Source organism: Erinaceus europaeus, chromosome 23, assembly GCF_950295315.1.
Source record: "Erinaceus europaeus chromosome 23, mEriEur2.1, whole genome shotgun sequence".
Classification (NCBI taxonomy): Eukaryota; Metazoa; Chordata; class Mammalia; order Eulipotyphla; family Erinaceidae; genus Erinaceus; species Erinaceus europaeus.
The window spans coordinates 14,442,321-14,459,870 of NC_080184.1; the positions used below are offsets into that span (position 1 = coordinate 14,442,321).

The window sequence follows — 17,550 nt, forward strand, 5'->3', positions numbered from 1 at the left end:
CACCCATGTCTAGCGGAGAAGCAATGACAGAAGCCAGACCTCCCACCTTCTGCTCCCCATAAAGAATTTGGGTCCAGACTCCCAGAGGGATAAAGAACAGGGAAGTCTCGGGGCTGGGTGGTGGCATGCCTGGTCGAGTGAACATGCTACCTTGTGCAAGGACCTGGGTTCAAGGCCCTGCTCCCCCCACATGCAGAGGGAAAGCTTTGTGAGTGGTGAAGCAGGTCTGCAGGTGTCTCTCTCTATATATATATATATATCTCCCCCTTCCCTCTCAATTTCTGGCTATCTCTATCCAATAAATAAAGACAAGTTTTTTTTTAAAAATTAACAATAGGGAAGTCTCTAATGGAGGGAATGGGGACACAGAATTCTGGTAGTGGTAACTGTGTGGAACTATATTCCTGTTATCTTACAATCTTGTCAATCGATATTAATTTCCTAATTAAACATAAAATAACAATAATTAATTAATTAAATCTCAAAAGGGGGGGAAGTGGGGAGATTCCCACTCTCTTGGCATCTTTTCCCATCTTGTCTCTGTCCCTGAGCTGAGTACTGACCAGAGAGAGAGAGAGCACATGGAGGGACAGACAGGTGTCCTTCTGCCCCATGGAATGGATGCCCCAGCCCTGAGCCTGCCCTCCCTCTGTGCCTACTCACCTGGCAGGTGTCTCTTGGCTGGGAGTCCTGGGTCGGTGGGACGGGGAGAAAGAGCTTTGCTCCAGAGACATGGCAGAAGCCGATTTACCCTCCGCTCTGTGTCGTCAGCCTCCATCCCTCGGGTCTCGTTAGGGCCCCGTCCCCGCCGGCCCATCTCTGCCTCCATCTCCATTGGGAGACCGACAAGGACAGCTGGTGCCGGACTTTTCTCTCTGCTCCTAAGCACCAGGGCGGTGGGGCTTGGAGACTCATGATGAGCACCCAGCTCCGATGGAGACACCCTCCCCGGGGGACCCGTGTGCCTCCTTCTTCCTGAACGAGCCAGAGAGGAAAACCACGGGGCCGCCGCGAGACTTGAACCACGGGATGAGCCAGGTAGAGTGTGTGGCTCGGGAGAGGGCTGGTGGCACACCCAGTAGGGCACACGCATCTCCATGGTGAGGACATGGGTTCAAGACCCCAGTCTTCACCTGCAAGGGAGATTCATGAGCAGTGGAGCAGGGACGCAGGTAGAGAGATAGATAGATAGATAGATAGATAGATAGATAGATAGATAGATAGATAGATAGATGGACAGACGATGATAGGAGATAGATAGATAGATACATAGATAGACAGACAGACAGAGGATGATAGGAGATAGATAGATAGATAGATAGATAGATAGATAGATAGATAGATAGACAATTATAGGAGATAGATAGATAGACAGACAGTCAGACGATGATAGGAGATAGATAGATACGATAGATAGACGATGATAGGAGATAGATAGATAGATAGATAGATAGATAGATAGATAGATAGATAGATAGACAGACAATGATAGGAGATAGATAGATAGATAGATAGATAGATAGATAGATAGATAGACAGTCAGACAATGATAGGAGATAGATAGATAGATAGATAGATAGATAGACAGACGATGATATAAGATAGATACATAGATAGATAGATACATAGATAGATAGACAGACTATGATAGGAGATAGATAGATAGGCAGACAGACAGGTGATAAGTGATAGGAGATAGGTGATAGATAGATAGATAGATATGTAGGTAGGTAGGTAGATAGATAGATAGATAGATAGATAGATAGATAGATAGACAGATGATAAGTGATAGGAGATAGATGGACAGATAGATGATAAGTGATAGGAGATAGATAGATGATAAGTCATAGGAGATAGATAGATGATAAGTGATAAGAGATAGACAGATAGATAGATAGATATTAATATATATAGATATATGTATGTAGTTGTAGTAATAATAGTCAACCCCTATCGGTGACCTTGGGAGAAACACTGCAGTTTCCACTGGAAGGAATGGGGATACAGAGCTCTGGGGGTGGAAATGGTGTGGAATTAGACCCCTGTGATTTCATCATTTTGTAAATCAATATTCAATCACTAATTTAAAAAAAGAAAAAAGAAAACCTATCCTATAAGGTAGAACAATTATCTCTTAAACTTTTATTGAGAGGGAGAAAAGGGAAGAGATCCCAGAGCAGTGATCAACCACTGTGTACTGTGCTGGGGATCAAATCCAAGACCTTCAGGCAGGAAAACTCATGGACTGTACCACTGAACCATCCCCTCAGGCTCAAACTGGCCCACAGTCCTGGATGAAGAGCGTGAAGACGCATGACCAGATCTTGGCCATTATGAGCCCACAGTCCTGGATGAAGAGCGTGAAGACGCATGACCATATCTTGGCCATTATGAGCCCACAGTCCTAGATGAAGAGCGTGAAGACGCATGACCAGATCTTGGCCATTATGAGCCCACAGTCCTGGATGAAGAGCGTGAAGACGCATGACCAGATCTTGGCCATTATGAGCCCACAGTCCTAGATGAAGAGCGTGAAGACGCATGACCAGATCTTGGCCATTATGAGCCCACAGTCCTGGATGAAGGGCGTGAAGACCCATGACCAGATCTTGGCCATTATGAGCCCACAGTCCTGGATGAAGGGCGTGAAGACCCATGACCAGATCTTGGCCATTACGAGCCTTGGAATTTCAGCATCTTTGCTGTGGCACCTAGATTTGAACCCCTAACCCATACTAGGCAGTTACCCCAGTCTTGATTTTTTTTTCCAGCTCTACTTTTAGTTCCAGAAGGCAAATCTTCTTGAGTCATCAACATAAGAACGCAAATGTTGGGTGGGGGAGATAGCATCATGGTTCTGCAAACAAACTTTCATGCCTGAGGCTCCAAAGTCCCAGGTTCAACCCCCCACACCACCATAAACCAGAGCTGAGCAGTGCTCTGGTGTTTCTATCTGTGTGTGTCTCTCTCTGCATCTCTCTCAAAAATAAAATACTAAAAAAATAAAGAAAAGAAAAGGTCTTTAAATAAAAAGAATGCAAATGTTGGATTATTTGTTTACTCTGCTCTGGACCCAGAACCTTAGGGGGGAAAAATGTCTCAAACTGGAGTAAGTAATTATTGGAAGAAATAGGGAGCATGACATGAGCCAAAGGTGATATCAAGAATTGATTCTGGGGAGTCAGGCAGTAGCGCAGCAGGTGGCGCAAAGCACATGGACCAGCGTAAGGATCCCGGTTCGAGCCCCCGGCTCCCCACCTGCAGGGGAGTCGCTTCCCAGGCGGTGAAGCAGGTCTGCAGGTGTCTGTCTTTCTCTCCCCCTCTCTGTCTTCCCCTCCTCTCTCCATTTCTTTCTGTCCTATCCAACAATGACGACATCAAGAACAACAATAATAGTTACAACAATAAAACAACTAGGGCAACAAAAGGGAAAATAAGTAAATATTTTTTTAAAATAATAATTGATTCTGAACTTGGGTCCATACTCCCAGAGGGATAAAGAATAAAGAGAATTCCAATGGAGCGGATGGGACAGATAACTCTGGTGGTGGGAACCGTATGGAACTGTACCCCTGTGATCCTATATCTTGTTCATCATTATTAAATCACTTAATACAAATTTTTTAAAGAGTTGATTCTGGGGGACTGGGCAGTAGCGCAGCGGGTTAAGCACATGTGGCGCAAAGCACAAGGCCCAGCATAAGGTTCCTGTTTGATCCCCTGGCTCCCCACCTGCAGGGGAGTTGCTTCACAAGTGGTGAAGCAGGTCTTCAGGTGTCTGTCTTTCTTTCCTCCTCTGTGTCTTCCCCTCCTCTCTTGATTTCTCTCTGTCCTATCTTACAACAACAACAGCTATAACAACAATAACAATAACAACCTCAACAAGTGCAACAACTAGGGCAACAAAATGGGAAAAATGGCCTCCAGGAGGAGGGGATTTGGAGTGCTGGCAATGAGCCCCAGTGATAACTCTGGAGACAAAAAAAAAAAAAAAAGAAGAAGAAGAAAGAAGATATGATTCTGTATAAATTTGTCCAACCCCTGTGGAGAGCAGTCTGGAGAACTCTCAGAAGGCTAGAAATGGGCCTGCCCTGATTGGTCAACTATTTGTTTGGCTTTGTATGTTAACTCTCTTTTCAACCACCAGGTTCCAGATGCCACCATGATGCCAGCCAGAATTCCCTGGACAGACAACCCCACCAATGTGTCCTGGAGCTCCGCTTCCCCAGAGCCCTGCCCCACTAGGGAAAGAGAGAGACAGGCTGGGAGTATGGATCCACCTATCAACGCCCATGTTCAGCAGGGAAGCAATTACAGAAGCCAGACCTTCCACCTTCTGCCTCCCACAATGACCCTGGGTCCATACTCCCAGAGGGATAAGAATAGGAAAGCTATCAGGGGAGGGGATGGGATGCGGAGTTCTGGTGGTGGGAACTGTGTGAAGTTGTACCCCTCTTATCCTATGGTTTTGTCAGTATTTCCTTTTTATAAATAAATAAATAAAAGAAATGGGCCTAGCCTATGACCCTACAATTCCTTTCCTGGGGATATAGCCTAAGGAACCCAACACACCTATCCAAAAAGATTTGTGTATGCCCATGTTCTTCACAGCACAATTTGTAATAGTCAAAACGTGGAAACAACCCAGATGTCCAACAACAGACATGAGTGGCTGAGCAAATTGTGGTCTATATACACAATGGAATACTACTCAGCTATTAAAAATGGAGAAATCATGTTAAGCAAAATAAGTCAGAAGTAGAATGATGAATATGGGATTCTCTCTCTCTCTCTCTCTCTCTGACAGAAGTTGAAAAACAAGATCAGAAGAGAAGACACTAAGCAGAACCTGGACTGGAGTTGGTGTATTGCACCAACGTCAAAGACTCTGGAGTGGGTGTGGGGGAGAGTACAGGTCGTGGAACAGGATGACAGAGGGCCTAGTGGGGGTTGGATTGTTATGTGGAAAACTGAGAAGTGTTCTGCATGTACACACTATTGTATTTACTGTCAACTGTAAACATTAGTTCCCCAATAAAGGGAAAATTTTTTTTAAAGAATCGATTCTGAATTCCATCAGGACCAAGAGAGAGAAGAGGAAAAAAGGAAGGACACTCAGTAGTAACAGGTATAGTTTTGCCTTAAAAAGGAAGAGAAGACAGAACTAGAGGAGAAAAAAATGGTCAAATCTTTTCTCGATTTCTCTCAATAAATATAAATAAATATTTTAAAAGACTTATTTACATGAGAGAGAAAACTAAGGCATCATCCTGGTACATATGCCGCTTGCTAGTGAAATCAAGACCTCATGTTTTTAGTTCACTGCAACTTAAATAAATACAGATAGTTCTAGAAGTAATAGTCAACTCCTATCTGTGACCTTGGGAGAACCACTGCAGTTTCCAGTGGAGGGAATAGGGACACAGAATTCTGGGGGTGGGAATAGATAGTGTGGAATTGTGTCCTTTTTATCTCATCATTTGGTAAATCAACATTAAATCAATAATACAAAATAAAAAAAAGAATTATATCTGTGATCAGAACTGTGCAGGTGGGCACCCTGGAAGGTCCCAAGACCCAAGTCACTGAGTCTCCGTGGGCTTCCTGCTGATGAGGGCCCCCAGGGCCCCATGGATGTCCTTGTTCCGGAGGCTGTAGATGAAGGGGTTCAGCATGGGGGTGACCACCGTGTACATCAAGGCCGCAACAGTGTCCTTCCAGGCTGTGTGCGAGGAGGTGGGGCTGAAATAGACCCCCGTGATGGTCCCATAGAACAGACAGACCACGGACAGGTGGGAGCCGCAGGTGGAGAAGGCCTTCTGCTTTCCCTTCATGGACGGGATCTTCATCACGGCTGCAAAGATGCGCAGGTACGAGACCAGGATGCCCAGGAAAGGGATGAAGACAGGCAGGGCCCCGACCGTGTTCACCAGGACATGGTTGATGAAGGTGTCTGAGCAGGCCAGCTTGAGCAGAGGGCTGAGGTCACAGAAGAAATGGGGGACCCGGTTGTGGTTGCAGAAGGAGAGACGGGTCAGTAACAGCGTGTGAGTCAAAGAATTCCCCAAGGCTCCGGCCCAGGAGGCGGCCACCAGGAGGGCACAGAGCTGAGGGGTCACAGAGGTGGCATAGTGCAGCGGGTGACAGATGGCCACATAGCGGTCATACGCCATGGCCGTCAACAGGAAGCTGTCTATACCAGCACACCAGATGAAGAAGAACATCTGGGTGAGGCAGCCCGCGTAGGAGATGCCCTGGCGTCCACTCACGTGGTTGGCCAGCATCTTGGGGACCGTGGTGGAGGTGAAGCAGACGTCCACAGAGGCCAGGTTGGCCAGGAAGAAGTACATGGGGGTGTGGAGCCGGGGGTCCGTGACGATGGCCAGGACGATGAGCAGGTTCCCCAGCCCCGTGACCAGGTACATGGAGAGGAAGAGGAGGAACAGCACCTGCTGCTCCCTGGGGTCCTGGGAGAGACCCAGGAGGAGGAACTCGGTCACCTGGGTGTGGTTGTCCCCTTCCATGTGGCTCTGCAGCAGAGAGAAGGGAGACGGGGCTGTCCCTGTGCTGACCCAGAAGGGAGATGGGACTCTCCGTGGTGCTGACCCAGAAGGGAGATGGGACTGTCCATGGTGCTGACCCAGAAGGGAGATGGGGGGCTGTCCGTGGTGCTGACCCAGAAGGGAGATGGGGGCTGTCCGTGGTGCTGACCCAGAAGGGAGATGGGGGCTGTCCGTGGTGCTGACCCAGAAGGGAGATGGGAGCTGTCCGTGGTGCTGACCCAGAAGGGAGATGGGACTGCCCTTGCTGTTGGCCAAAGTCAACCTCTCTCTGCTGCATCTCACCCTCTCTCCTTTCTTTCGACATCCATCACTTCTCACCCTCTCCTGCCCCAGCATCCTCTCATCCACTTTCTCTCAATCCATCCATGATCCTATCATTCACTTTTTCTTATTTCTTTATTGGGGAATTAATGATTTACAGTCAACAGTAAAATACAGTAGTTTGTACATGTTTCCACATAACAATTCAAACCCAGGAGACGGCAGTGCAGTGGGTTAAGCACATGTGGTGCAAAGTGCAAGGACCAGCGTAAGGATCCCAGTTCAAGCCCCCAGCTCCCCACCTGCAGGGGAGTCGCTTCACAGGCGGTGAAGCAGGTCTGCAGGTGTCTGTCTTTCTCTCCCCCTTTCTGTCTTCCCCTCCTCTCTCCATTTCTCTCTATATTATCTAACAACATCAACATCAATAACAACAATAATAACTACAACAACAATGAAAAACAAGGACAACAAAAGGGAAAATAAATTAATATAAAAAAAATTTTTTAAAAACTATTCAAACCCTACGAGGTCCTCATGTTCCAGGAGCTGAACCCTCCTTCCCACCGCAGAGTCTTTTACTTTAGTGCAGTGCACCAACTCCAGTCCAAGTTCTGCTTGGTGTTTCCCCTTCCGTTCTTTTTTAACAGATATTTATTGATCTATTTTTTCCCTTTAGTTGTCCTTGTTTTTTATTGTTGTTGTTGTTATTGATGTCGTCATTGTTGGATAGGACAGAGAGACATGGAGAGAGGAGGGAAAGACAGAGGGGGAGAGAGAAAGACAGACACCTGCAGACCTGCTTCACCGCCTGGGAAGCGACTCCCCTGCAGGTGGGGAGCTGGGGGCTCGCCCCCTTCTGTTCTGCTTTCTCCACTTCTGTCCTTGAGTAAGATCATCCCATCTCCATCCTTCTCTTTCTGGCTGATCTCACTTCACACAATTCCTTCCAGCTCTCTCCAAGAAGAGGCGAAGAAGGTGACTTCATCCTTCTTCACAGCTGGGTAGTATTCCTCTGCATCTCTAGACCATGGCTCACACATGCATCTCTTCTCTGCCAGATATCCCTCCCCCTGCAACACACAGGCCTCTCCCAATCACACCGATGAATTCTCACCTCCAGCGCCGGCATCTGTAAGATCATCTGGGCGCTACAACAACCCTTTTTCAAATTGTTCATTATTGTTATTATTATTATTTAAAAGGGACATGGATGTGAGAGCTGGCATCCCGGGTTGAACATTAGCCAGCAAGAACTTGCTAGGTTCCCATGTTCATCGCTCAGAGGGAGACAGTTCTGGGGTAGAGACTTTTATAATCTCTCAGAAACCGCTCCAGGATCCACCCTCTGGTTTTTTTCTGCAACAAAGATCTCTCCCATAATCTCACATTTTAAAAAACTCTTTAGGTCCCCTGGGATTATCTCCTCATCAAATATTTGCCCTCAAATTATTGTTTTATTACCATTATTATTATTATTTTGTTTATTTACTGGATAAAGATGGCTAGAAATCAATAGGGAAGAAGGCGATAGGCGGATGAAGAGACAGAGAGACACCTGCAGACCTGCTTCACCACTCACAAAGCTTTTCCCCAGTAATTGGGGACCAGGAGCTCGAACCCAGATCCACTCAGCCATGTGTGCCACCATCCCAGCCCCTGCCCTAGAATTCTCAGTTTAGAAACTGCTTTGAGAAAACTCTGAACTCAGGTTGGATGATTTCAAAATGCCTGTCTTTGAAAGAATATTTTCTTTAAATTTGGGTCCATTCCCCCAAATGGATAAAGAATAGGGAAACTTCCAATGGAGGGAATGGGACAGGGAACTCTGGTGGTGGGAACTGTGTGGGATTTTACCCCTGTGATCTTATAAACTTGTTCATCATTATTAAGTCACTGATAAAATTTTTAATTAAATATCAGATTAAACTGGAGTCTTGGAATATTTCCCTTGCTTGAGTCCCTCTGTTTGAGTCAACCTGAGTGGAGATCTGTCTCAAAGACCAGAAGCCAAGTCCGTAATGAAATTGTACAAATGTGTCAACCCAGCATTAACCCCCCCTTAATTAAAAAAAAAAAAATCAAGTGTTGGGAGTCGGGCGGTAGCACAGTGGGTTAAGCACACATGGTGCAAAGCACAAGGACCGGCATAAGGATCCCGGTTCGAGCCCCCGGCTCCCCACCTGCAGGGGAGTCGCTTCCCAGGCGGTGAAGCAGGTCTGCAGCTGTCTGTCTTTCTCTCCCCCTCTCTGTCTTCCCCTCCTCTCTCCATGTCTCTCTGTCCTGTCTAACAATGACGACATCAATAATAACAACAACCATAACTGCAACAATCAAACAATAAGGGCAACAAAAGGGGATAAATAAATAAATATAAAAAGAAGAAGAATCTACTGCCCAGTGTTACACTCTCTTCCACTGCTTTTAAACTCTACCGTGGAGATCAGAGACTAAGGCCGCTTTGTAAAAAAGTCACACACAAGGGGGCCGGGTGGTGACGCACCTGTTACAATGTGCAAGGCCCCGGGTTTGAGCCCCCGGTCCCCACCTGCAGGGAGAAAGCTTTTCGAGTGGTGAAGCAGGGCTGCAGGTGTCTCTCTGTCTCTCTCCCTCTCTGTCTCCCCTTCCCTATTGATTTCTGCCTGTCTCTAACCAATAAATAAAGAAAATCATTTAAAAGATATCTTTTAAATCTCACACACACACAATTGTGTCCTGATTCGATCTGTTTGCCTCCTGCAGACACAGGAACTGAGCCCAGAGGCGAAAGAAAACCTCCCAGGGTCGCATGGCTGCCCCAGATGGGGACTCCCTGTCACTGCTCACTGGTTTTATTGTTTTGTTTTTTTATTCTTTTGGGGTTTGGGGGTTTTTTTGTCTCCAGGGTTATTGCTGGGCTCGGTGCCTACACTATGAATCCACTGCCCCGGGAGGCCATTTTCTCCTTTTTGTTGCCCTTGTTGTTTATCCTTGTTGTTGTTACTATTGTTTTTTTTAAGATTTTATTTATTTATTAATGAGAAACATAGGAGGAGAGAGAAAGAGCCAGGCATCACCCTGGTCCATGTGCTGCCGGGGACTGAACTCAGGACCTCATGCTTGAGAGTCCGATGCTTTATCCACTGTGCCACCTCCCGGACCACTGTTATTACTATTGTTATTGTTATTGCTGTCATTGTTGTAGAATAGGACAGAGAGACATGGAGAGAGGAGGGGAAGACAGAGAGGGGGAGAGAAAGACAGACACCTGCAGACCTGCTTCACCGCCTGGGAAGCGACTCCCCTGCAGGTGGGGAGCCGGGGGCTCGAACCGGGATCCTTCTGCTGGTCCTTGTGCTTTGTGCCACCTGCGCTTAACCCGCTGCGCTACCGCCCAGCCCTTTTTTTTTCCTGATGCATTCTTCTGTCCACACTCACCGGGGCCAGGCGTCCCTCTTGTTGGAGATGCTTGCCAGAGGGAAGCCAGGAAGAGCATCTCAGGCAGAAGGACAAAGGCTCAGACCTCTTCTACCCGGGAGGGTCCCAAGGGCCTGGCAGAGACCCAACCCCACCTTTGTTCTCACTCCCAGGGTGGGGGACTGTCCCCTGTGTCTTGTTAGAGTCTCTGCTAATTGTCCCCTTCCAGGCTCTGTCCCGGCTGAGCTGTCTCTTAGGGGAGGAGGCACTGTCTTAAAGAATCATCACTTGGACTACAACAATAAAAAACAACAAGGGCAACAAAAAAAAAGGGAAAATAAACAATAAATTTTTAAAAAAGAATTATCACTTGGCTACAGAGACCCAGGAATGGTCTCCTTGGGGGCCCTCCCTGTGGAGTTAGACTCTATTCTTTTAACATAGAATTATTTATTTACTTATTATTGGATAGAAACAGAGAGAAGTCAACAGGGGAGGAGAGGGAGTCAGGACAGTGCAGTGGGTTAGGCGCAGGTGCCGCAAAGCGCAAGGACCAGCATAAGGATCCCGGTTCGAGCCCCCGGCTCCCCACCTGCAGGGGAGTCGCTTCCCAGGCGGTGAAGCAGGTCTGCAGGTGTCTGTCTTTCTCTCCCCCTCTCTGTATTCCTCTCCTCTCTCTATTTCTCTCTGTCCTATCCAACAACGACGACATCAAGAACAACAATAATAACTACAACAATAAAACAACATGGGCAACAAAAGGAATGAATGAATGAATGAATGAATAATTTTTTAAAAAAAGAAGGGAGGAGAAGGGGAGAGGGAGAGAGATGAGAGACACCTGCAGCCCTGCTCCGCCTCTCAGGAAACTTCCCCCCTGCAGGTGGGGACCAGGGCCTTGAACTTTATGTCTTTGGGAGATATCCTTTTTTTCCCCTTTTTATTGGTATTTATTTTTCCCTTATGTTGTCCTTGTTGTTTTTTATTATTGCTGTAGTTATTATTGTTGTAGTTATTGATGTCGTCGATGTTGGACAGGACAGAGAGACATGGAGAGAGGAGGGAAGTCAGAGAGGGGGAGAGAAAGACAGACACCTGCAGACATGCTTCACCGCCTGGGAAGCGACTCCCCTGCAGGTGGGGAGCCGGGGGCTCGAACCGGGATCCTGACGCCGGTCCTTGTGCTTTGCGCCACCTGCGCTTAACCCGCTGCGCTACCGCCCGACTCCCGATTTGTTTTCTTCAAGATTTACTTCTTATCCCCTAGTCCCATCTGCTCTATTCCTACCTTCGGGTTCCTGATTATTCAACAATTCGTTCTGCTTTATAACTTACTGCTTTTCAGACACCAAGTCACAGATGCTGCCATGACACCACCCTGACCTCCCTGGGCAGACGCCCTCACCCCTGTGTCCTGGAGCCTCCCCTCCCCAGAGCCCTGCCCCACTAGGGACAGACAGACACAGGCTGGGGGTGTGGATCCACCTGCCGACACCCATGTCCAGCGGAGAAGCCATGACAGAAGCCACAACTCCCACCTCCTGCTCCCCATAAAGAATTTGGGTCCAGGCTCCCAGAGGGATAAAGAACAGGGAAGCTTCCAATGGAGGGGAGGGGACAGGGACTCTGGTGGTGGGAGCTGTGTGGGATTGTCCCCCTGTGCTCTTGCAATCTTGTTCATTATTAAATCACGAATAATAAAAACAAATAAATAAAGGGAGTCGGGCGATAGCACATCGGGTTAAGCACACGTGGCGCAAAGCGTTAATGGACCATCATAAGGATCCCAGTTCGAGCCCCCGCTCCCCATCTGCAGGGGAGTCACTTCCCAGGCGGTGAAGCAGGTCTGCAGGTGTCTGTCTTTCTCTCCCTCTTTCTGTCTTCCCCTCCTCTCTCCATTTCTCTCTGTCCTATCCAACAACAACAATAATAATAACTACAGCAAGGGCAACAAAAAGGGAATAAATAAATAAATATTATTTAAATAAATAAATGAAATATGCCTGAGGTTCCTAGGACATCAACAATAACAATAATAACCACAACAAGGCTACAACAACACAGGCAACAAAAGGGGGAAAAATGGCCTCCGGGAGCAGTGGATTCATGGTGCAGGCACCGAGCCCAGCAATAACCCTGGAGGCAAAAAAAAAAATCTTTATTTCCGAGGCCCGGTGGGGGAGCACCTGGCTGAGGGCACCTGTTCCCACGCACAAGGACCCGGGTTCAAGCCCCCAATCCCCACCTGCAGGGGGGAAGCTTCACGAGTGGTGGAGCCGGGCTGCAGGGGTCTCTCTGTCTCTCTCCCTCTTTACCTCCCCCTCCCCTCTCAATTTCTCTCTGTCTTAACAAATTTTTAAAAATCGAACTATAGGGAAGGGGAGACAGCAGGCTGGTTCTGCACACAGACTCTCCCGCCTGAGGCTCTGAGGCCCCAGGTTCCATCCCCAGCACCACCAGCAGCCAGAGCTCAGCAGGGCTCTGGGGGAAATAATGTTAATAATAATAACAATAATAAGGCTGGGGAAACAGCACAGGGGTTCTGCAAACAGACTCTCCTGCCTAAGATCCTGAGGTCCCAGGTTCAGTACCCAGCACCACCAGCAGCCAGGGCTCAGCAGGGCTCTGGGGGAAATAATAATAGTAATAATAATATTATTATGGCTGGGAGACAGCACAGTGGTTTTGCAAAAAGACCCTCCTGCCTGAGGATCTGAGACCCCAGGTTTAGTCCCCAGCACCACAATCAGCCATAGCTGAGCAGGGCTCTGGGGAAGAAAATAATAATAATAACAATAACAATATTAAGGTTGAGAACACAGCACAGTGCTTCTGCAAGAAGTCCCTCCTGCCTGAGGCTTCGAGGTCCTGGGTTCGATCCCCAGCACCACCAGCAGCCAGAGCTCAGCAGGGCTCTGGGGAAAATAATAATAGTAATAATAATATTATTATGGCTGGGAGACAGCACAGTGGTTTTGCAAAAAGACCCTCCTGCCTGAGGATCTGAGACCCCAGGTTTAGTCTCCAGCACCACAGTCAGCCAGAGATTAGAAGGGTTCTGGAAAAATAATAATAATAATAATAATATTAATGGTTCTGCAAACAGACTCTCCTGCCTGAGGCTTTGAGGCCCCAGGTTCCATCCCCAGCACTACCGACATCCAGAGTTGAGCAGGGCTCTGGCTGAAAATAGATGATAAAGAAAGAAAGACATGAAATGTGTGTGAGAGGAGGGAAACCCTGGGAGAAGAAGCTGAGAACCCACCGTGTAGGGCACATTCTTCTCTTCAGAGTCCGGGTTTTGTGGGAACAGAGCAACAGGGACAAAGAGGGAGCTGGTGATCCAGCCAAGTAGTTAGAGGTCGATATTTCTGCAAACAGCGCCTTCCCCACCAAAAAAAATAAAATAAAAATAAAATAACTTTTTTTTTTGCTCCATTGCGCCCTCAAAGGTGCGTTTCCCGATGTGGCCACTAGGAGGCGCGCGTGCACTAACATGCCTGGAGGTTGACCAGAAACTAATAATAGTCCCAACCTGCGGAGGGGAACAGTAATAATAATAATTGGTTGTTTTGTTTTTTTTTTGGATTGCTACCTCATTTATTTATTGTACTCAAAAAAAAGTCTACTGAGTATTATTTACAAATAACTATTCTATATCCTGGGGATACAAGAATGAATAAAGAATAAATATTTTCTATTGTAAAGTTTACAAATAGACATGAAATATTAACTCTGCGTTCAGCTATGCAGCACAAAAATGGTCCTTATCTATTTTACGTAGTTCAACTTAAATAATATGTTGGAATTGATAAGTGACACGGAGAACAATAAAGTCTTAGTAAAAGAAAGATAATCTCCTATACATATATATATAGTAGTTGGGGAAAGAAGGGAACTTAGACAAGCAAGGAAACACAGTAAAACAAAACAAAGTCTTGAAGCAAGGCTGGATTTAGTTATTGAGAACCAACATAGATACCAGTGTGTTTGGACCAAGCAGTATAGTATATAAGGAAAAAGGAAAAAAAAAGAATGATGCTCAAATTAGCAAAGTAGAAAGGGAGTTGAAGACAAAAAAAAAAAAAAAGATTGCATATGACCATGCGGTCACGATAGTTTAAGCTATGGTTTGGTAGTTGAAGAACTAGCAGCAAGTCTGTAGGGTCCAAATCAAGAAGCCTTTTCTTTTTCTTTTTTTTTTTAATTTCTTTATTGGGGGGATTAATATTTTACCCTCCTCTCTCCATTTCTCTCTGTCCTATCCAACAACAACGACATCAACAACAATAATAACTACAACAACGATTAAAAACAACAAAGGCAACAAAAACGTAAAAATAAATATAAATATTTTTTTAATTTTTTTTTAAAAAAAAAAGGACAGAGAGAAATGGAGAGAGGAGGGGAAGACAGAGAGGGGGAGAGAAAGACAGACACCTGCAGACCTGCTTCACCGCCTGGGAAGCGACTCCCCTGCAGGTGGGGAGCCGGGGGCTCGAACCGGGATCCTGACGCCGGTCCTTGTGCTTTGCGCCACCTGCGCTTAACCCTCTGCGCCACCACCCGACTCCCAAGAGGTCTTTTTAACCAAAGATGGGGCAGTGTTCTGTCACGGGAAGGTGAGACATGGTCCCCTTGTGTTTGCTGCTGTGAGCTCTGAACCACCCGCCCTGCTTAATAAAATGATTAAAAAGAGAGGCTGTGACTATTACAGAAGCCAGAATGCCCACCTTCTGCACCCCCAAAAAACGAGTTCTCTTGGGATTAAGTATTATTTGTATAAATAAATAAATATATATATATATATATTTGCCCTTTTTTCTCTGCTCCTGCCTTCTCTCCCCTTCTCAGTCACACTCCACCTGTGACTCCGTCCGAGTGTCCCTTCTTTTTCCTCTGCTCTCTCCGGGTCCTGATGGAGTTGGGGCTCAGAGCCCTCTGGGCATCTTCCCCTGACATGTCTCCCCCTCTGGGATCATGGACCCAAATTCTTTATGGGGAGCAGAAGGTGGGAGTTCTGGATTCTGTCACTGCTTCTCCGCTGGACATGGGTGTCGGCAGGTGGACCCACACCCCCAGCCTGTGTCTGTCTGTCCCTGGTGGGGCAGGGCTCTGGGGAGGGGAGGCTCCAGGACACCTGGGTGAGGGCGTCTGCCCAGGGAAGTCAGGTTGGTGTCATGGCAGCATCTGCAACTTGGTGGCTGACAGATATTTTTATTATTTATGTATTTATGTATTAATGATTTAATATTAATTCATAAAATGATGAGATCACAGGGGTCTAACTCCACCCTGTTCCCATTACCAGAGCTCTGCATCCCCATTCCCTCCACTGGAAACTGCAGTGCTTCTCCCAAGCTCACAGACATGGGCTGACTATTCTTTCTACAACTATCTAAATGTCATCTATCTAATTTTGACCACTTTTTAAATTTATTTATTTATTGGATAGAGAAAGAGAGAAATGGACATCTAATCTTTAACAAAGGGGCCCAGACTATTAAATGGGGAAAGCAGAGTCTCTTCAACAAATGGTGTTGGAAACAATGGGTTGAAACATGCAGAAGAATGAAACTGAACCACTGTATTTCACCAAATACAGAAGTAAATTCCAAGTGGATCGAGGACTTGGATGTTAGACCACAAACTATCAGATACTTAGAAGAAAATATTGGCAGAACTCTTTTCTGCATAACGACATCTTCAGTGAAGTGAATCCAACTACAAAGAAGACTAAGGCAAGTATAAATCTATGGGACTACATCAAATTAAAAAGCTTCTGCACAGCAAAAGAAACCACTACCCAAACCAAGAGACCCCTCACAGAATGGGAGAAGATCTTTACATGCCATACATCAGACAAGAGTTTAATAACCAACATATATAAAGAGCTTGCCAGACTCAACAACAAGACAACAAATAACCCCATTCAAAAATGGGGGGAGGACTTGGACAGAATATTCACCACAGAAGAGATCCAAAAGGCCGAGAAACACATGAAAAAATGCTCCAAGACTCTTATTGTCAGAGAAATGCAAATAAAGACAACAATGAGATATCACTTCACTCCTGTGAGAATGTCATATATCAGAAAAGATAACAGCAGCAAATGCTGGAGAGGGTGTGGGGTCAAAGGAACCCTCCTGCACTGCTGGTGGGAATGTCAATGGGTCCAACCCCTGTGGAGAACAGTCTGGAGAACTCTCAGAAGGCTAGAAATGGACCTACGCTATGACCCTGCAATTCCCCTCCTGGGGTTATATCCTAAGGAACCCAGCACATCCATCCAAAAAGATCTGTGTACACATAGGTTCTTAGCAGCACAATTTGTAATAGCCAAAACCTGGAAACAACCCAGGTGTCCAACAACAGATGAGTGGCTGAGTAAGTTGTGTTCTGTATACACAATAGAATACTACTCAGCTGTAAAAAATGGTGACCTCACCGTTTTCAGCCGATCTTGGATGGACCTTGAAAAATTCATGTGAAGTGAAATAAGTCAGAAACAGAAGGATGAATATGGGATGATCTCACTCTCAGGCAGAAGTTGAAAAACAAGATCAGAAGACAAAACACAAGTAGAACCTGAACTGAATTGGCGTATCGCACCAAAGTAAAAGACTCTGGGGTGGGTGGGGAGAATACAGGTCCAAGAAGGATGACAGAGGACCTAGTGGGGGTTGAATTGTTCTGTGGAAAACTGGGAAATGTTATGCATGTACAAACTATTGTATTTACTGTCGAATGTAAAACATTAATTCCCCAATAAAGAAATTTAAAAAAGAGAGAGAGAAATGGAGAGGTGAGGGGGGAGACAGGGAGGGAGAGAGACAGAGAGACCCCTGCAGCCCAGCTCTACCACTCCTGAAGCTTCCTCCCTGCAGGTGGGGCCCGGGGGCTCAAACCCAGGGCCTTGAGCACTGTGATGTGTGTGCTTAACCATGGCTTGGGCCCCTGTGACTGTGCCCCCGCCCAGCCCCTCTCCCTTTCTCAGTCACACTCCACCTGTGACTCCGTCCGAGTGTCTTTCCTTTTTTCCCCTTCTCTCTCTCCGGGTCCTGATGGAGTTGGGGCTCAGAGCCCTCTGGGCATCTTCCCCTGACATTTCTCCCCCTCTGGGAGCCTGGACCCAATTTCTTTTTTTTTAATTAGTGATTTAATAATGACTACACGATTATAAGATCACAGGGCACAATCCCACACAGTTCCCACCGCCAGAGCTCCGTGTCCCCTCCCCTCCATTGGAAGCTTCCCTGTTCTTTATCCCTCTGGGAGTCGGGACCCAAATTCTCTATGGGGAGCAGGAGGTGGGAGTTGTGGCTTCTGTCAT

At 46.6% G+C, this 17,550-nt stretch overlaps 1 protein-coding gene across 1 annotated transcript; it reads right to left on the bottom strand.

Annotated features, from left to right (window-relative positions):
* Nucleotides 1–5,278: 5,278 nt before the first annotated feature.
* Nucleotides 5,279–6,525, bottom strand: LOC103122646 (olfactory receptor 1361-like). The gene has a single exon (XM_007533256.2). The coding sequence runs from the start codon at nt 6,522–6,524 to the stop codon at nt 5,583–5,585; it is 942 nt and encodes a 313-aa protein (XP_007533318.2). The 5' UTR covers nt 6,525; the 3' UTR covers nt 5,279–5,582.
* Nucleotides 6,526–17,550: the final 11,025 nt, after the last annotated feature.